This window comes from Diabrotica virgifera, chromosome 3, assembly GCF_917563875.1.
Source record: "Diabrotica virgifera virgifera chromosome 3, PGI_DIABVI_V3a".
Taxonomy (NCBI): domain Eukaryota; kingdom Metazoa; phylum Arthropoda; class Insecta; order Coleoptera; family Chrysomelidae; genus Diabrotica; species Diabrotica virgifera.
This window is the reverse complement of record NC_065445.1, coordinates 127,779,676-127,802,334: the sequence shown is the minus strand read 5'-3', so window position 1 is coordinate 127,802,334 and position 22,659 is coordinate 127,779,676. Positions and strand designations below refer to the sequence as shown.

At 32.6% G+C, this 22,659-nt stretch overlaps 1 protein-coding gene across 1 annotated transcript in view; it reads right to left on the bottom strand.

Annotated features, from left to right (window-relative positions):
* The window catches only part of LOC114343886 (coiled-coil and C2 domain-containing protein 2A), a 217,388-nt gene that overhangs the window by 52,997 nt on the left and 141,732 nt on the right, over window positions 1-22,659 (bottom strand). The window contains exons 8-11 of the mRNA XM_050647533.1: window positions 19,147-19,309; window positions 18,775-18,948; window positions 14,395-14,673; window positions 5,438-5,704 (exon numbers count right to left, since the gene is read on the bottom strand). Coding sequence (XP_050503490.1) covers window positions 5,438-5,704; window positions 14,395-14,673; window positions 18,775-18,948; window positions 19,147-19,309 — 883 coding nt within the window. The remainder of the gene's footprint in view (window positions 1-5,437; window positions 5,705-14,394; window positions 14,674-18,774; window positions 18,949-19,146; window positions 19,310-22,659) is intronic.

Below are 22,659 nucleotides of genomic sequence, written 5' to 3'. Positions count from 1 at the left end.
ATTTCCTTGACAATAAGTTTTTATTGTTTTTGTTAATAAATTTCAATTTTCCTTTATTCAGTATTTTGAATGGCGATAATGTGTATTTAATTGATTTAATAAGGTCAATAAATGAATATGTGAACCTTTCGAATTTTATTGGTTAACCTCCCTTAGATCCTTGGAAGAGTGATTCATTGTTGTACAGCGCAGAACCTACGCCAGGCTGAGCTAGCCAATAACCTTTGTAAGGGTTACACTAGGTTACAAAATGCAAGACCAAGACGAGACTTGAGAATCTTGGTCTTGCACCAATACACCTGGTCTTGTTATTGGTCTTGGTATTGCACTCCCGGTCTTGGTCTTGATCTTGGTCTTGCAGCAAGAGTCTTGCAAATCTCGCAGTTACCCACTAGCATATTGCTATTTATTATAAGTTACTTTAGATCTTAGAACAACGTAACAGTAAAGGTACATGTTCAGCTTGACTTAACACACAGGGTGAGGCAGATAACCTTCCTATTAGAAATATCTCGAGAACTAAAAACAACAAAATCATGAAAATTGGAATACAAGGGTTCTGAAGAGTGATCTATTTAATAAAAATAATTTTATATATTTCTTACTTGTCGGTCTTGACGGTCCAGTTAGCTGGGGCTCAGTCGATCGACAAGTTTAGTGGATTTGCGATTTGCGGTCGCTGGTTCGAGCCTCAGCTAGGTCATGAAATTTATAAAAGGCCAACGCCGTAGTATAAAACTCAATAGAGTCTACGGCTTGGTCTGGAATAAACTGGCGTCTGATCGTCCTATGGAGGAGCGGTACGGGAAGGGATAAGGGCTTCCGGCTTGGTGATACTCCTCCATAGATCCCTACCGAAGGGCGTTGACGCCTAAGAACGGTGTATACATACATACATTTCCTACTTCAAGTTATACCGGAAGTTGCTTATAACTTCGTTTTGTTAGTTAAATGGGACACTCTGTATATTTTTACATTTCGAATTCTCTTTTATGTCGTCTTTTTAAAAGTATGAGGTTTTGTAATGTAATAGTGTAGTTTAAAAAATAATTACGTTTTCTTATTCATTTCGTAGCAACTTTCACACCCTGCAGAATTGTAGTTATTTGACATCAAAAAGTTTACTTATGTTCAAATGATTTTTAATATAGTCTATTATTGTTAAAAATTATTAGTATTAATATGTATATTTAAATGTTGCATTTGATATACAGGGTTGGTCGAAACTCGAAATGAGTAGTTTCTGAGTTTTCTTTAATAGAAGACCCTGTATTTTAGTATTGTAATGAAATGATATTCTACGGTACTTTTTTATTTCTTAAGCATTCCCTTTACCTAACTGCTTTAATTTGTGCTTAATTGTTAATCGCGCCAACAATGTTAACTACGTAGGTATTTTGATAGCTCAACCATTATTGGTAATTTTTAGGATCAGTCTAGATTAATATGTATTTCTAGATAAAGATGTGTTCCGAAAAATTATTTGCGATTGAATATGTTCACGACCAACCTAATAAAATTTCACGTATTTTTTGTTGCAATTTATATTTGGCTTGAATCACCAATAACTCACAAACTAAAGCAGTTAGGTATAGGGAATGCTTAAGAAATAAAAAAGTACCATAACATATCATTTCATTACAATACTAAAATACAGGGTGTTCCATTTAAGAAAACTCAGAAAATACTCAATCCGAGTTTCGACCAACCCTTTATTCTAAAATTAAAATTTTAGTTATATACATACTAACAATTCTTAACAATAGTAGACTGTATTAAAAATCATATGAACATAAATATAGTTTTTGATCTCAAACTACTACAATTCTACAGGGTGTGAATAGTGCTACAAAATTAAGAAAAAAGTGTAATCCTCTTTTAAACTACCCTATATAACATTACAAAACCTTACATTTTAACAACGAAGACATCGAGGAGAATTTAAAAATGTAAAAATACACACAGCGCCCCATTAAAAAAACGAAGTTATAAGCAACATCCGGTATAATTGGAAGTAGGAAATATTTGAAAATATTTTCATTAAATAGATCACTCTTTAAAACCCCTTCGTTCCCATTTTCATGAATCTGTTGCCTTTAGTTTTCGAGATATTTCTAATAGGACCTTTATCTGCCTCACCCTGTAGACATAGTAAAAACCAACCAAATTAATAAATGTCTAAACAACTCACATCGGGTGGGGTTTGAACCTACGATCTAAACTATCCCTGCCTATACTCTCACTAACGGAGCTATCTAGCATATCCTACGGGAGTCAGTCTGTTTCTTTAAACATTTGCATTTAATAACCTTATATTACATATGTGCTAAAACAGGGTTGAAACACAAAAACCCAAATAAATGACATAAACTTGACAAAGAACATTATCTGTCTAAAACGGGCTCCACACTCTCGGCGAAGTTACTTCGCCAAAGTTGACCGAAGTCCGAAGTGCCCCTCTACACATTCGTCCTACTTCGCGAGGAACACATTCAAGCGGTGCGATACCGACAAAGATCCCTTTCGGAAATAGAACGAAGTTAGGCAAAGTTAGACAAGGTGGCCATCTACACTCTCGTATTTGTTGAACCTCGATCGACTTCGGCGAGAGTGTGGACGGCATTTAAAGAAAGGAATTTTGTTTGACCCATTGATATAACATTGCACACTCTGCAGAAAGGTTAAAAGTAAAATGTTTAATCTTTATACGATCTGGTATTTAGAATCCTACTAACTGGTAAGGAAAAACAATTGAGTGTGTGTCGTATTATATTTTTTATCAACTTTAAAAAGTTTCAAGTTACTGCCGGCGTCACAACACAGATTATTTTATGAAAGGACAGCTATTCTCAAAATCTAGACAATTACATACAATTAATTTCAGAGCGAAGGTGTGCGTCGCCGTCGTCTACTAGGAAAGCATGTATTACAAAATATTTTATTTTTACATTGTAATAATTTATTATGACCTCTGAGTACATGTCAAATAAATATGTCAAGTGTTCTTTTAATGAATATTTTGATTCGCTATGTATTATTATTGTATTGTTCATAATCCGCATAAGTCCAATTTTCCAAATTTTTGATACATATTTTTTTGCGCCTCATAGCCTCCAAGCATATACCCGAACTATTATATTCAGTAAAATGACACCCAATCCTAACTGCAAGACGCAAGAGTTTCGCAGGCTTAGTCTTGTTCTTGCTCAAGATCTTGCTAAAATAAAGCGGTCTTGGTCTTTGTCTTGGTCTTGCGAAAACGCAAGAACAAGACCAAGACTGCAAGACCAAGACCGATTTTGGGCAACACTACCTGGTGCCCACGGTCACTGCTAAGGAACGGCATCTTCTGGAGTTTCGAAGATTTTCGGCACCGAATGTATGTAAATATACCTCGTCCAATTTACTTACCGTTGCACGTCATCCGCGCCATAGCCTGTGACACGATACCAACACGAAATATTTAGGCGGTGGGTGTGTTCTTTTTTAGAATCAAAATGATTCTAAAGGGGAACACACCTACCGCCTAGATATTTCGTGTTGGTATCGTGTCACAGGCTATGGCGCGGATGACGTGCAACGGTAAGTAAATTGGACGAGGTATAGATTACTAGGCGGTTGTTGGTGACGCTAAATATGAATAATTAATGCCAAGCTGATTGCTAAGGCATGTTATCTTCTGGAATTTCGAGGGATTTTGAGCACCAGGTGCACCGGGGGGTCAGTTCTGATGACGTATCCTTGTTCAGCAACCCCAAAAACCCCCGAGTTATCTCTTCTCATAACTTTAGTGTCGAAAACCCTCGAAACTCCAGATGACGTTCTTAGCAGTGAACCTGGGTACCTGTGCTCTCGTGGTCGATTCTGATGGCCTATTTATTTTCATCGACCATAAATATCTACCGACTAACACAATCTGGGCATTAATACACTTATTTTGACATGCTTATGCACTTTTGGATGAATTTCATGCACTTTAAAATGCAGTTATGCATTTTCTCCCATTTTTCCATTGTCGACTTTTTCTTGACGTCATACTGAATATATTACCGAGTGTCCACTTATATTTTCCCCCATTTTAACTGGAATAGATAGAAATATGCGGTTTTCGCTGAAATGTTTTATTTTAGTAAAAGTTTTGTCTGAATGGATTGAATTTTTTATATCGCTTTCAAATACGAAATAAAATATGGCGGATTTTTGAAAAAAAAACGTTGTTGACTTTTTTTTAAGGAACACCCAGTATATTCTTTTGCAAATTGAAAGAAAAGTCATTTATCTATCTAGCGATATAAAGTTTTTCAAAATCGGTTGTCAAATCACTGAGTAATTAATTTTTAAAATGAGAGGTGCAACGTGGATATCACATATCTAAATAACATAACTAACCAAGTTACGTGATTTCCACATTGCATCTCTCATTTTAAAAATTATTTGCTCAGTCATTTGAAAACCGATTTTAAAAATTTTTATATCGCTGGATAGATAAATAACCGTTTTTCAAGTTTTTATGTAAGTGACCATTTTCTATATCGCTTTTAATAAAAAAAATTTATTTATGGAATAAGTAAATAAAAAATCCATAAATTTTTTTCAAAGTAAAAGAAAATGTTTTATTTTAAACCCTATTTTTTTAAAATGACTTTAAACTAATGAAACTTATAGATAATATAAATAATACATAACTAAAGTAACTTGTGAAGCGGTAGCGATTAATTTTATTTGAGAAGCTAATTAGGGGTGATTTTCGCCATTTAAAAAAAATAAAAGGGACCAACAATATTTTGAGCGTAAATCACTTACTTCTAATATAAGAAGTTTTTTTAAAAAACAAAAATAAGCCTTTTTTAAACACTTTACAAAAGTTGTAATGAATTTTCCCAGAAAAGTTCTCCGTTTTGTGGTTATTTCACATTGAAATATTCGATTTGAAATTTGACGAAGAAGAACCTACTTTTAATTAGCTGCAACTCTGCTTCTACTGTGTCTGCAGAGCTTACGCATACACCATTTTTTTTTAATTTTTTTTTTCAAATATCTCGAAAATTATTGACTTTGTAAAAAAACTCTATAGAACAAAAGTTGCTTAGAATTAGTCATTATATCCAATTCCGGACTTATTTTGAACGTATTTTTTTCACCCGCGAGAAAAAATTTTCCACCCCGTATTTTCCAATTTTTTTAAAATGGAGAAGATGTAGAATTGCACACTATTGCTTATACAAGAATAGACAATTTCAACTACCTATTCCCAAATTGTTATCCTTCCTTTATTTTTGTGGAGGTTTTCGTAAAATTTTTGTTCTGTAATCGGGCTATTGGTCTTTTTTTTAGAAAAATGAAGTTGTTAAATTTTATACTAATTTACCCAAAAACACCACATACAATTTAAAAAAAAAATACACCTATGGAATCTATTTGGAGATTTATTACTTACATTCGTTCCATTTAAAACACAAAATATTTTCTGCAAGGGACAATGTTCATCCAACACGTTATACTTTTCGTTATAAAATACGTCTAGAACATAATACAATGGTAACGGTGATTCTGCGGAATGTTCTTGAACTAAAACGTACGCAGTATATCCATGAGGTATGCCGTATCCTAAAAGCAGCCATGCTTCCACTTTCAATGCTAACAAGTAGCAAGTTAGGGCTATACAGTGGTCGGTTATCGAGCCCAACATGAAACTAATTAATTGCTAAAAAATAAATTATTACTTTTCTAAGACGATAAGTAATTAGGTACATTAACTCTTTATATAAGTATTTTATTAATGCCTGATTATACAAACAGATCTTAAGCTTAAGACGATAATAATATAAGAATTAATAAAATATAATTATATTAATAAAAAAACCATGAAATCCTTTATAAAAGGTATATTTGTTAAAATACCTATAGAGGGCTACATCATAAAACAAACAAAACTAGTTTTCAATCGGTTGACCGATCATCATCAGTGTTTCTTGAATCAAACATGACCATTCTTGACCATTCAGGATTGCCGCTATCAAAGTCACTTGCTTCCACACAGCCATGATGTGAACAAGTCAAATTTAGCTCAATGGTACCTCGAGCGTGAAACATTGGATATTTTGTACATCCATGTGTAAAGTCACATAATTTTTATATGTTCCTATGACGGATTAATTTTAAAGGGTTTTTACCCTAATATTTTAACTTTGGTGGTTAGCATGTTTGATTCAAGAAACACTGATGATGATCTGTTAACCGATTGAAAACTAGTTCTGTTTGTTTTATGATGTAGCCCTGTATAGGGATTTTAACAAATATACCTTTTATGAAGGAGTTCATGGTTTTTTGTAATAAATGGTATACAGCCAACTACAGGAAATTTTTTCTTCGTGAATTTTTTTAATTATATTAATATAATATGAAAAGAATATTATAAAATAAATATAGATATGATTGATAAGGTAAGAATCAAAAATTATGGTACAAAGTAAGAGATACTTCTTCTTCTTCACGTGCCATCTCCGCGACGGAGGTTAGCAATCATCGTGGCTATTCTGAGATACTTATTCTGATATACTTAAGGCAGCCCTATATGCAAGCTGAGCTGGGCTAAGCTAGAGCTTAAGATCTCTTGGTGCAACCAATTATATGAGTACAAACCCAGATTATCGTTCGCATGCGTCCTTCTCATCCCGAAGGCAAAGATCATAATCCGAATCTCAACACAAATCGAGGCAAACATTTAAACATAAAACGTAGCGAGACTTAAAGGAGAAGGAAAATAAAAATAATAACGATAAGGAATATATTTCAAGTTACGGAACGGAATGAATGAAAATGAAAGGAAATATATGTATCATCAGAAATGACACTCCATAAAATGAACTATTACACAACCAGCAGAAGATAGTGTGATAGAAATACGAAGAGAAAAAGAACAAAATAGTTTAATAATCAAGTATACCAGAGATTAAATAATTCGATTCCGGGCCACCACCATCAACTGACCATGGTTTCTGCTTGTCATCGTCTTCAGAGCCGCCTGTGGTGTATCCCGAAGGGAACTGAATCCAAGCTGTCGAAATATGCATATAAATAAAATATTAAATGCGTACAGACACGTTAGCGACATCTATCTGGACACAGAGTAAATTCTCTAAAAGTCGGAGTGCAGAATCCTTCGTAACTATAGAATAGAATAGAATAGAATAGAATAGAATAGAATAGAAATATGCTTTATTGCCATGAAAAATTTAACAATTTTATAGACAAAGCTTACAAGAATCATAAATAAAAACAATAACAAATACAATTTACTAAAATTATACAAATCGTCAATATAAATAAAACATAATAAAGTCAAATAAAAATCAGTAACAATCTATTGCAAAATTAAAAAAAAAATGCAAATTGCGTAATCTACCTTAAGAAATTTAATAAGAAATTTAATAAGTTATGCTGCTGCATATGACACTCAAATATAGATTAAGATTCTACTTATATATAACAATACTGTAATTTCTTAGTTATTGGTTAAGAAACTCTGCTATTGAATAATATGGTCTTTCAGATAAATAGGCTTTAGTCATTTTATGGAACTTGGGGAAAGATGTTGCAGATTTAAGTTGTAGAGGGAGATGGTTGTATAGTTTTTTTGCAGAATATAATATAGATTTCTTTATTAACTCACTGGACGGGATCGGTAAATAGATGTCAAAAGTAGAATTTCTGGTGGAATAGTCATGTCTAGGTCTTTCTGGAAAAACATGTAGATGTTTACGAATTAAGCAAACAGTTTCTAAAATATATAAAGAAGGTAATGTTAGAATTCTGTGATCTTTGAAGTAGCTTCTGCAATGTATTGTTCTTCTGAGACCAAACAGATATCTGATTGCTCTTTTTTGCAATTTAAAAATAATATCGGATTGGGCAGCTGTCCCAAAACCCCAAAAAGGCAGACCATATCGAAGATGGGACTCGAACAATGAAAAGTATGTTATTTTGGAAGAGGCTAAATCCATTTCCTTAGAGACAGATCTTATTGCAAAGCAAGCTGAGGATAGTTTCTTGCTTAACACATCGATATGAAGGGACCATTTAAGGTTGCTATCTAAAAAAATACCAAGAAACTTTACAGAATCAACGATACTGATCTGGCTGTTATGAAGGGGTAAGGGTTGAAGAGTTCCTTTATAGGGTAATGCTACTGTTTTATCTACGTTAAAAGAGAGTAAATTAGAATCTGACCAGGATTTTATTGTGAGTAGATCAGAAGTTATAGTAGCATGAAGAGTTGCGATATTTGAGTTGCTCCAAGTGATACTGGTATCGTCAGCAAAAAGAAAAACTTTTCCATCGATTTTTAAACTAGTGATGTCATTAATAAAGATAAGAAAAAGTAGAGGACCCAATACTGAACCTTGCGGTACCCCACATACAACATTTTTGAGACTAGAGTCTGTATCATTTGCTCTAATCAGTTGTTTCCTATTTTCCAAGTAAGATTGAAACCAGTTCAAAGAAATACCTCGAATTCCATAGAAATCTAGTTTTTTTATCAAAATGTCGTGATTTACACAATCAAAAGCTTTGGCATAATCACAAAAAACAGTGGCAGTGTGGAGATTATTGTTTAATGCTTGATAAACCTCATGTAGTACAGAAAACATGGCATAGGTGGTACATTTATTACTTAAAAATCCAAACTGATTTTGTGATAAAATCTTGTTATCAACGAGAAAGGACATAAGTCGGGCTTTTATGAGTCTTTCAATAATTTTGGAGAGTACCGGTAGTAATGCAATAGGTCTATAATTGCAGGCAATAGATTTTTCACCACCCTTATGAAGAGGAATAATGATGGCCGTCTTTAGGCACTCTGGAAATTTACCTTTCTCAAAAGAATCATTTATAAGAGAGATCAGGACTCCCAACACATTGTCCGGGAGATTTGAGAAAATTTTTATAGATAGTCCATCGGTACTACAGGAAGATTTGCTTTTGATACTATTGATTGTTTGGATCGTTGATTGTTTGGAATGTTTGCCTGAGCTTTTTACAAACTTATACAGACACAGGCCGGTAAATAGCGGACATGGGAGAGCCTACAATATACACTCATCACCTGTCCGCTTATCTAGATAAAGATTCCAACAAAATTCTGCACCGTTAGTACTCAAATATGAGTAAAATGAAATAAGGAAACACAGCTTTAAATTAAATTCGATTCGGGGCCAACACCATCGGCTGACCATGGTTTCTGCTTTTCAGCCTCTTCTTCTATTTGTCGGCCTGTGTCTTTATAAATTTATAAAAAGCTCAGGCAACAGATAGTTACCAAGGATTCTGCACTCCGACCTTTAGAGAATTTTTTCTGTGTCCAGTTAAATGTTGCTAACGCCTCCGTACGCATTTAACTTTTTATTTGTGTATATGCATACTTCGACAGCTTTGATTCAGTTTACTTCGGGATACACCACAGGCGGTTGAAGACGCTGAAAAGCAGATAGTATAGAATAACTAATAGACCCAAACCCAGACATCCAAAGTGAAAGTTATCCTCCAACACCAAATTGTTCTATATTGGCCCCATAATGTTCAGAAAAAAGTCACAGCATTTTGAGCGACGGGTTTGGGGAGGGGGTGAGGGGGGAGAAATCGGCAAATTCGTAGTTTTTTACGTTTTTCGTCAATATTTCTAAAACTATGCAGTTTAGCATGAAGAACTTTCTATACAAAAATATTCTACATTAAATTTGAAATAAAACAAGGCTCTATGCATAGTCCTTCTAAAATGAACGGTTCGAAAGTTACGGAGGTAGTACAGTATAATCGGTCCAAAAAAAGGCCTAACCCAGCCATCCAAAGTAACAGCTTTCCTTCAACACCAAATTGTTCTATATGGTCCACATGTTGTTCAGTAAAAAGTTATACCATCTTAAGCGTCCAGTTTGGGGGGGGGATGGAGGAGAAGTCGGAAAATTAGTAGTTTTTTTACGTTTTTCGTCAATATTTCTAGAACTATGCTTTAGTGTAAACAATGTTCTATACTCTATACAAAAATGTTCTACATAAAATTTAAAACACGAAAGGTCCTATTAGAGGAGTGCATATAGATTTTCACTTTGGAAAAAATCAAACAAGATATATATTAATATATTGTAATTTCATGAAGAAATATTTAATAAACAACATATCAAAAAGTTCTACTCGAGAAGTGGGTGCTTCTTTTTTTAATAAACAAATGAACTGCGAAATTAGATATATTTTTTAAACAACTCCAAAAATATAAATTTTAGAAAAAAAACTGACTTGACCATTGAAAAATTTTACAAAAAAAACCTTATATAAAGATTTTTTTTTAATTAAATCTGTAGCTTCTATAATTTTTTATTTATAACGCTTAAGTCACCCTTCTCACAAACATTGACGCACTGTAAACTAGCGTAGGGCGAAGTGCACGGTTGAGATATTCTAATGTAATTCCTTAATTGATCGATCAAATGAAATTTTAGAAATTGGATAGGAAAGAAGAATAATTAGGCTATCTTATGGTTATAATAAAAAGAAACAATATATATGGGCATAAGTACGGTGTGGGCTGAAATGACACTTACATGAATTTTGTTTAAAAATGATTTAAAAATGTGTAACTAATACAATTTTTGTTATAAAACTCTCATTTTTGCACAACTTACCTTTTAAACATCTTACTAGACGACGTTTTATTAAAAAAAAGATCTCAAAAATTTAATTCAAATGATACGACGTCTCAAAAAATGTAATTTTTGAAAATTTCATAGTTTTACAGAATTAAAACCAATTTAAGACGGTATTACTCAAGTTTGAACAGGTCTGTCAAGTTTTTTAGGTGTTTTTTAAAGCTTAGGATGTAGTCTTTAAAATGCACTAAATTATTTTGCTTTAGAAATGAAATACACTATTTCTTTTTGAGAAAATTAAGAAAGATAACAAAAATGTAATACAAAAACCGAAAATCACCAGCTAAAAAAATGTTTATACAAAGTGATCAAAACCTTTTCCTGTAAAAATTACCTAAAATACATTTAACAATAAGCCTCAACAATAATAAATGTTCAACCACAAAATTTTTTTTAGCTCTTATACAGTATGTTTGCGTAACTTGTAACCTATTGATAACTTTTTTATTATCAGTCTTACGAAAAAAGTTATTCTTTATAAAAGACTCTGCATCATATTATAACCTAAGATTCAACCATCAAATATAAAATTTTATTAATTTTATACGTGGTATGCCAAAAAATATGAATTTCACTCAAGACTAAAGTACCTTTATAATTCACAATATCGAAAATTCTTATTAAGGAAAGTTGTTTGGAATTAAAAAATATGTTTCAGTGTTCAATTACATCCTTCTAGTTAAAATATTGTGAATAATAAAGGCACTTAACTCTTAAGAAAAATTCATATTTTTTACATACCTCGTATAAAACTAAAAAAGTTTGACATCTGATGGTTGTATCTTATAAATAGAATTATTACAAAACTATTAGAATATCTTACAAAACTAATAGAATTATTGAAAAACAGAGATATAGACAGACGAGACTTACGAATTATCATCAATCTGTATTGGAATCAAAAGGCCAATATAAAGATAGATGAACAAGAGTCCGAGAATATTGATATAAAGAGAGGGGTAAGACAGGGTTGTGTACTGTCGCCGCTACTGTTTAACCTCTACAGTGAAGCCATATTTCAGGAAGCGATAGCGTAACTAAGTGATGGAATCTCTATAAACGAAAGAACAGTAAATAACATAAGATTCGCTGATGACACCGTTATAATGGCAGACACCCTTGAGTCGCTACAAGAATTGTTAAATAGAATTAACGATTATTGCATTCGATATGGACTCAAAATAAACAAGAAAAAAACTAAATTTACGATTGTCTCAAAAACACAACATGGAAATGAAAGGTTAATACTAGAGCAAACCCAAATAGAAAAAGTAAAGACATACAAATATCTGGGAACCTGGGTTGATGACAAAAATGACCAAAGCAAAGAAATTAAAGTCCGAATTGAAACAGCAAGGCAAGCATTTATAAAAATGAAGACACTGCTTACAAACAAAGACCTTCAGTTGCCTCTCAGATTGAGGGCTCTAAGATGCTATATATTTTCAATATTACTATACGGAATGGAAGCTTGGACATTGAAAAGGCAACATATAAGAAAAATAGTAGCGTTCGAAATGTGGTGTTACAGAAGAATGTTGAAAATTCAGTGGGTTCAAAGGATTACCAATGTTGAAGTGCTACGACGTTTAAATAAGGAGTTAGAAATTATGAACAGTATAAAAACAAGAAAACTAGAATATTTGGGTCACATTACCAGAGCAGAGAAATATGAGCTGCTGAGAGTTATTATGCAAGGAAGGATCCAAGGAAAAAGAAGCATAGGAAGAAGACGCATCTCCTGGCTGAGGAACCTAAGAGAATGGTTTAACTGTAGTTCATTACAACTGTTCATAGCAGCAGCCAACAAAGTGACCATAGCCATTATGATATCCAACCTCCGCTAGGAGATGGAACTTTAAGAAGAAGAAGGTTGTATCTTAGATTTTAGACCAGGTAGAGCATTTTATGAAGAATAACTTTTTTCGTAAAATTGATAATAAAATAGTTACAATAATTTATTTTAATAAAATGATGATGGGTATTCGTAATTTGAGAAAAAATTGAATTTTTTTTTCGATTAGAATGATGTATGTAATTGTATATTAAAATATAGTTTTGAATTTCAAACAACTTTTCATAATAGCATTTTTTGATATTCTGGAATATAAAGGTACTTTACTCTTTAAAGAAATTCATATTTTTGACATAACTTTGACTAGTCAAACCCCGATTTTATAAAATTAAATTTCGACCTTTGCCTGACCAACTTAGTCTCTCCTAGGTTTGACTAGTCAAAGGCCGAAACTGCAATTTATTTCGGGCTTTGACTAAGACCGTCAGTCAGATCTAAGGATTGCCTAGTCAAACCTAGGAGTGCCTGAAATTCGGGCTTTGACTATAACATATACAAGACTGGCTTGGATTCTGCTAAAAAGTTTACTATCCTACGCCGAAGAAATAATTGACCAATTGGGTTTCAGGTCTGTATGTAAGATCAACAATTGATCAAAAATTTAACATTTTACAAAGTTTGCAAATATTAGTTCTCAGATTTAACATAAGAGCAAACGAATTAACACTCACTAGAAAAACATGTAATAACCGCATAAGCAGAGTGGGGGAGACAGGTGGGGTCAAAATGGCGAGGAGTAAATTACCAATCGGTAGAAGAAGTATAGACAGACTGCGCAAATTTGAAGTGATAACGTTACATAAAGGTATCAATCCGACAATAAACAAGCAGAATTGCTTATAAAGAGGAAGATGAAGAAGAAAAAGATTTGACAAGCGCTTGAAAAATATTGGAAGTATAATCAAGACATTCACCAAACTTTTAGAGGTTTTAAACAGGCTGAGGATTTAATTATTGGTCTGAAATTATGAAACGCCAAGATCCAGATGGGTGTACCTAAGAAACTGGCTGCATAATCGCGATGATATCTTTGTAAACAAAAATATCATCGCATAGCAAATCTTGTCACAGCAAAAATGACCACAATATCGAAGGACTGTCAAATTTCAAGAGCGTTAAAGAGGAGGTTAATCAACTGCTTAATATTCCCAATACTGACCTACGAATGTGAATCTTGGACCCTGAGAACATCGGAAAAAGAAAGATAGGTGCCAATGAAATGTTCTGTTGGAGGCGAATGCTACAAATTCCTTAGACCGATCATGGGACAAATAATTCAATTTTAAGATAGCTAAAAGTTAGCCAACGACTCTTCAGTAAAGTCCATCTCCAACAATTAAAATACTTTGGACATGCTATGAGAGAAAACAAAGAAAACATGGAAAGGCTCATTATACAAGGAAAGGTGGAAGGCCGAAGATCACGAAGAAGATCCCCAACAAGATGGATCGATCAAGTTACAGGAATATGCAAAAGACTTATGCCTGAGTTAAAAAATTAAAAAAAATGACCAGAGACAGAGATCTTTGGAGACGGATAATACACGACATCACGTCGACCACTCCACCCTCTCCAGGGGGTCAAGATTGAAGAGAGAGAGCGAGACAGAGAGAGAGAGAGAGAGAGAGAGATCTTTGTAAACAAATCTTTTACACGTTAGAATAGTAGGGAAAACATCAAATTCTTTTTAAGTAAACTGCACTGAGACTAGAGGAATACTTAATCCCTTGAAAATTAGAAAAATTCTTAAATTACCAGAACATATATTATTCTATTGATCTAACTAATGAACAGAACAGTATATTATATTTTTGTGTATTAAATTATCATACTTACATCTGCACCTAACCAGATATTACTGTAAAAATGATTTCTTTCCGTAAATGGTATAAGAGAAATATACCTCAAACATTGCTCAACTGTAACGTCAAATTCCTTATGATTAATTTGGGGAGGCTCAAGAGCTTTGATATAACGTGTTATGCATGTGGTTTTACCGTTTGTGTCTAAAACTAGGGCATTAAATTTTCGATGAGCATAGCTATTGTTGAATATTTTATTCCATTTCAAAACATGCTCCTGAATATATGGAACTTCTGCTGATTTAAGTTCTTCCTAAAATTTTGTTAGAAAAATGTATGTCATATATACTCACGGACAAAAATATTGCATATTTTGAAATTAAAATGTGAAAGTAAGTTTTTTGTGCTGCTATCTTTAGCTGCCCAGTGCCATATGAATAAAATTTATTTTCCGAATGCGATGTTTTCAAGTGTCATATAAATGCTTAAATCGGATTTAAATCTGGTCTGTGCTATATGGTGGCCAATATAATTTTTAAATTGAATCTAATCGGAGTTAATTACACAAGTGCATCAAAATTATCGATAATTATGCTTGATAGCGTATTACCTAAAAACTACTAGAGTTCATTTGCATATTTTGGCGAAAGAGTCCGACCCCGAAGAAGGAGGGCTCTTTCGCCAAAATGTGAAAATGAACGAGAGTAGTTTTTAAATGGCAATACCATTGTTTATATAGGGAGATAATTGGTCAGCCCAATAGGTAAATATGTTTGATTCAAATTGAGACAGTCACCAGATGTCCCCACAATTTCTGTCTGGTCGCAACGTCAAAATGAATAGACACCAACTGGGATGTCGATAGTCGATCCTATTCATAATACCCGAACTCACATACATATTAAGAAAAATAAATATATGGAATAGTTTATTTAGAAATTGAATTAAATGATAATAGCATGGCATCATTAATTCAAATTCTAAATATATTCTTCCATATATATTTATTTTTCTTAATATGGATGCGAGTTGGGCAGTTATGAATAGGATCGTATCCAACTTGGTGTCTATGCATTTTGACGTTGCGACTCTGACAGAAATTGTGGGGACATCTGGTGACTGTCTCAATTTGCATCAAACAAATTTTCCTATTGGGCTGACCCTATACGCTCTGAGCTTCGCTGGTGTCGCTCCTAACGGTTACTAATTCAACTTTCACCGGTAATTTTTAAATTTATTATTTAATTGTTATCGCTTAATATTTACAACGCTAAAAAGTAATTAAATTGTAATAGATGTTTTTAAGATTTTGCTAATCATTTTGACGTTCTATTGATGAAATATTAATTTCTTACTTCGGATACTTTCACAATTATCATGTAGATGGCGCCAAGAATAATTTATAATTACATATTACAGAACATTAAAAAACGCAAATTCAGTATTTAAAACGTAAGTATATTTAAGATAAAAATATAAACCACGGCTTTGATCAACTAATATTTTTTATAATTAATGTTTTTAATTTTAATTTAAAATTAATCAATTTGACATTTATGTCAAATTTCCGGTAAACGTTTACAGACTTGTCACTACTGGCGCTCACGAATTTATAAATATCCCCTCTACGTACGAGCTCACAGCGTATATAAACAATGGCAATACCCTTGAAAGCTAAACTATCTGATTATTTTGATGCACGAGTGTAAATTAGGGAGAAAATTACTCGAGAAAGTGAAACTATCAAATGAATAAATAATAATTTTCTAAACAATTTATTTAACAGTATAACAAAACCCAATCTTAAAAAACTAATAATTATTAAAAACACAGTTATAAAAATTGTTTACATTATTTCCCAATTCCTTTGGATGTCGATTTAAATTTTTGGAATAACTAGGTTGGGGCTCCGTTGTATTGGTATTTTTTAGCTCAGTTTTATTAATAGCTTCTTAAATTGACTACAGATTCAGTGCCAAAATGAGAAAAATGTTTCCAAATGTATGAAATTCCAAACATATATACAAAGCTGTTGTTAGTATGTAGTATGTGGTTGTCAAATTTAGCAAAGAAAAATATGACAGTGCAATTTTCGATTTCTACTATGCAATTATCGCTGTAATCAAGATATAATTGTCGAGTAGACAAATGGGTGAGTGTAATTTTAAAAGGTAAATATTCACGAATCTAGTGATTCGCATGAAGACTTGCGTTATCGTGCATTAGCACGAATATATCATATCTAATGTGGCTGGCCAATATCAAAACATGATCTTCTAAAATATTTTCAATCTGCATGTCAGTTGGCATTCGCGTAATCACCTCCATCGCGTGTTCGGTATGTCCTTTCAAACCAATACGGCTTTATAGCACTATGACGCCACCACCAAAACTAACTCTCTGTATGAGGTTACAACTGACGTGCCGTTGGCCAAATCTTCTGTAGACGAAGATTTGTTAATCTCGCTTGTATATTATGGTGAACGGTATGCCAGATATAACCTCATACAGAGCGTTAATTTTGGTGGTGGCGGCATAGTGCTATGGAGAGGTATTTATTGGAAAGAAAATACCGAACTTGTGGAGGTGAGTAGGCGAATGCCAACTGACATGTAGATTGAAAATATTTTAGATTATGTTTTGCCATTTGTCAGCCATATTTGTTGACAGATTCGTAGTAATGTTGTAACGTTACAAACGTCACATATTTGCTATTTTATTTTTAGATAATTGTTGTACTTTATTTTTTTTAATATTTCATTAGTAATAATCTTCTTCTATTTGTTTTACCTATTTTCTCCGCTAAAAACTCGTTGGCGCCCTTTTCTGTTAGGAAACTCTCTTTACATTCTATCAAATACATTTAACTTTTATATCCTATGTTCTTTGCTTAATATCTATGTGGTCGTCATTTCAAAAATGTCATTTCGATGACAGTGACAATTCTCACAATGGAGGTAGTAGGTGGTAAAATTAATTTATTTAAAGAAATGAGCCCATAACACCTTCATTTATTTCCAGACTTTCACATCTCTTGGGGTAAGAATTCTAATTATTACATTAACTACATTTCTACATATATTAGTTTTTGTAATATTTTTTACTAACCTTCAAATCTCCACTTATGTGGAGATTTATTGTGTGTGTGTTTATGTTTTATTGGCACTGGTTTAAGCAACCAACTGGCCAGTCAATATGTTTTGAATTCTCTCTTTTACAAAATATATGCTTAGTATCTAAATTTAAAACTATTACTACTACTAAGTTTTTTTTACTCTTTTTTTTTATTTTTTTTAATATATTTTTTAACAAATTTTTTTATTATATTTTTTATTTAGTTTTGTTTTTTGTTTTTTATGTATTTTTTTATATATTTTTTTTACTACGCTAAGACCTAAACCCGATTCAACCTAGCTTAATTTCTTAATTTTGAATATTTCATTTCATCTATTAATATGCATTTAGTAATCAGATAATTTAACTAGTATCAATCTTAATTCCATTTAATTTACCCTTTGCCATCTGCTAGTTTTTGAATAATTTTGTGCAAGGTACTCTTTCTTCTTGATGTCAAACTGATACACTTTTTGTATTCTAGTTTTTGGATAAAAATGACTTTTTTCCCTTCGGGACCCACCATCTTTCATCACCGGTGATGCTACTTTAAAGCCAAGACAACAAGATGCATCAAACAGATAGCAGCACCCGACATATCTAGTTGCAGCGACCTAGGGCCACAACATCTGCCCAGGTCTACAAGTCTACAGCTGTACCATCCGATATCAAGAAGATCCACCATGAAATACCACAAGCCATGCATAAGTATAATTGAGAAATTGTTAGTTTTTGGCAAGAATTTAAATATATTTGTTAATGTCAATAATTCATATTTTTATTATATCTTTATTGAACGATAAACATGATTAATTAAAGTATTGTTCTGTTTGCTTTCATTCTGAATTTTCATAGTCCATATTTAAGATTAGGACAAGAAGAACACACACCTTGGGAGACTGAGCTAGGTCAGACTGAACGATAGCTATCGTGGACGATTCAAGTATTCTTATTCAGTACTATTTCGGTTGTCTGGGGTAGTCTATCCGTTTTTGTTTCAATGTACGATAACGCACGTCTTCACGTCGCGTCGCTAGAATAGTGAATACTTACTTTAGTTACATACTTTTGTTCGATTTAATAATTATATTAGCCACCATATAGCCCATATCACGTTTAAATCCGATTATAGCATTTAAATGTATACGACACTTTAAAACATGGCATTCTTAAAAGAAATCCTGTTCCTATAACACTGAGAGCATCACAAAAATTTAATTTCAGACGTAAATTTCAAAATAAGTAATATTTTTTCCGTGAGTGTATTATACATATAGCAATATACAAATAAAATACTTACCATGTTTGGAGCAAGTTTAGGTATATTTGGTTCTAAAAATACTTCCAAATACAAATAACTTCTGTTACTAGAAGAACTAATCAGTTTTGGAGATTTATTCTGTGATGTTGTTTCTGCTTCGTCTTCATAATCTAATAATAGATATGGGACTTTTATTTGGAAATATCCCGACATCTGCAAATGCGCAAAAAATAAAAATCATTTAATAAATGAATTTGTAGTTTCACATAGAACACGATAGTTTCACATAGTAGATAAAAATATAGCAGTTTCTTCGTTGTTTTGTTTTTGAGTTGCATTAAACCCAAAGAACATGATGATACAGAAAAAGTGATATTATTAATGTTGTATGTATTGATATTCTATACTTACACTGTCCAGGCAGCATACAGCTGAAAGTAGAATATCTACGCCTCCAAGCCAATTAACACATTTCTTGTTAAGCTTTTTAATCTCAATGTTACTTTCGTCATATACATTTACACTCATTACTCCTTCCAATGAATTTGGATTGAGATAATCCGAATGCGAAGAACTAAAATTTTATACAATTTTTTAAAACGAAATTAAGAGGCATTTTATATTCCAGTTTGTCCATAAAGGAACATATTTCCCTTACACATCCCTTTCATTACTGCGGGGACATATATGTCCCAGCGGATTTAGAAAAGTCGGCTTGAATCTATTTGTTCCCAATGTCCAAGTTATTTGAACGCATCCGTATTTTTAGACATTCCTTACTAATTCCTGAGTAGTATGCCACCTACATATTATTACGTCTTTAACCTAAAAATTAATGTTAACTGAACACGTGCATCAACAATTAGTAAATAATCCAATTTAGTAAAGAAAAAGTGGATGTTCTGTTTTTTTAACAGATTATTTATAATTTAGTTGCTGATTAACACAGGTTAGTGATAAATTGTTTATTTTTGATATTGTTTTTACCGATTTTACCATAATTTTTAAACGGTACTCTAGTGTCCCAGTAGTATTTTATACCGGGTCGTATTTATCCCATTTGCATTGTTTGGTTGCAGACTTACTATGGCATGTAGACGGTCTCTAACGCAAAAAGAGCTTCAAGAAGAGATTGAAAACCTCTCAAATATTTCAGAAAATGAATCCGAGGAAGAATCTTATACTGCCTCAGAGTCTAACTATGTACCTAGTGACGATTCTGCCTCAGATACTCCTGACCATGTGGATGTAAACATCAATGCTTCCGACGAAGAAAATTCGGATGCCGTGGAAATATCTGAAGATGAGTTGGAAAGAAATAAAATCACTGCACAATGGAAGATGAGTTGGAAAGAAATAAATTCACTGCACAATGGAATATACCAAACACAAACTTTTGCCCAAAAAAAGAAATTCCTACCCAGAGAAATGGGATAGATAACATTACTAAATATAGATAGAGGTTGTCGTCCTGTTGATATATTTTTTAAATTATTTCCGCGCAGTATATTTATGCACATGCTTGCTGTACAAATCAAAGAATAGCAGCACTTCCAAAAAAAAGAGAAATATAAAATTAAACACGAAAAAACAGATTTGTACGAAATGATGACAGTGATTGGTTGTACTATGGTTATGTGTTACAATAAAGTACCATGTATCTCACACTACTGGTCACAAAACGAATCACTTTCTAATTCCCTCATAAAAAAAGCTATTTCAAGAGATCGCTGTTTATTCCTGCTATCTAAGTCCTACTATAATAATCCTGAAAGAAATGGTAATACTTCAAAAACGTAATACATCGATGAAGTGGTTTCTTGTTTGAAATACACTTTTGTAAAGGCGAGGACTGAGAGTTCCCATCAGTCCATCGACGAGTCAATGACTAAGTTCAAAGGAAGATCTGCCCTAAATCAGTATCTTCCTATGAAGCCAGTAAAAAAAAAAGTATAGAAATGTGTCAACGAAGTGATTCTTTCACAGGATATATGTATATACGATTTCAATATTTACTCGGGAAAAGAATCAACACCAATTACTGGAACTCTAGGAGAACGAGTTGTTAAAACTCTAGATAACACCATAAGGTTAGCAGATGTGTGTCTATGCTTTGACAGATTTTTCACTTCGTTCAACCTACTAAACACCCTAAATTTTCCATGTTTAGGAACCTACATATATGGCTAATCGGGTAAACTTAGCGAAATTTGATAATAACAAAATGTTAAGGGGTGATATGGAGTCTTTAGTTTCATCCGAAGGAATTTTAGTGACTAAATGGAAAGACACGACGGAAGTGTTGCTGATGTCCTATTGTCACAATACAACTGTTGGATTTATCAACAGAAAGCTAAAAACTGGAGAAAAAGCTAAGTTCTTTTGTCCAGAAGCATTTATTTTTACAATAATTTAATGGGAGGAGTAGATCTCGCCGATCAAAAGGTTAGCACATAGTGGAGAAAAGTTTTTTATAAATTAGTTGTTATGTACGCTATTGTAAATTCTTGGGTTATTTACAAGGATTTGCATAAAAGAAATATGCAACAATATAGTACAAAATTTTCACTTTTGAATTTTCTGGTGCCACTAGCAGAACAGCTAATTGAATTAGGAAGATCGAACTTAAATTTAAAAAGACGAATAAGTGGGCGTTCTGGAAGAATATCTAAACGACAGAAACATATGATCAATGTTGGAGACCATTTGCCACAACAAATACCTACTAGAAGAAGGTGCTTTAGATGCTCACAAAATAAATCAGAAACTCGAACTACGACTATTTGTACAGTATGTAATGTGCCTCTATGCAAAAATTGTTTTTTACCACATCATTCATAAGAAGTAATGTTTTTTACCACATCATTTATAAGAAGTAATGTTTGTGTAATGTATTTTTTTTATTTTGAATATAATTTTGTTTCTTTACTGATGGGACTTTTTATCCCACCATTCAACACTAATGGGACATATATGTCCCATGTTCTTTCTAAGGATACAAGGATACGCAACAATGTAAAAAAAATCAATCGCTTTGTTAGGTCTCTAGGTGTCAACGAATATCATTAAAATTATTTTAAACAGTGTTATTTAGCTACAATGAAATCAGTAATGAAAGGGATATGTTTCATTCTCCTCAGAGATCTTCAGAGGGTGTATATTATATATGGTTACCTTTACGAATAAATATATGGTTATATTTAAGTTTGTTCACAGAGGAGCATAAACGCCCTTACGTAGGTTTCATGCTCATTAGAGATCTTCAGAGGGAGTATTTATGCTCACGTCTATGTATATATGGTTACTAGAACCCTCTGAAGACATCTAATGATAGTGAAACGTACGTAAAGGCGTTTATGGACGTCCCTGAACAAACTAAAATAGAAAATGCCTTTTAATTTCGTTTTACAGCGAATTATTTTATATTAGTTTAACCCCTAACTGAGTATCGGAACCACGTTTTCGTTGGAATTTGGCCACGATGAATAGACAGGAAGTAAGATGCAATTTTTAGACCCCCTCTCTTCTTTTATTTCATCATTCGTTTAATTTGCAAATAATAAAAACAAAGAATATTCTCCGGAAATAAATTTTCGAATTTTTATTGTATTATTGTTATTTTACCTTAGGAAACGAGGAAACAACTACATTAAAAAATGTTTATTAAACAGAAAGTTATTGTAAACTAAACTCAAAAGTAAGTATTTTTTCAACAATTTTACAATATGAGTTTTTATGTAGTTATTATACTATTTGCAAAATTTCACAAAAAAAAAAACAAAATACACCATCTAAAAGTTTATGGAAATCTCATATTTCTCTTTGACATACTTACTTATGGAGTTTAATCTCCCTGTTCCTTTGTGATCTTTTCTGGGGTTTCGTATGAACTTCCTTCCATTCTTTAGATTCAGTTCCATCACT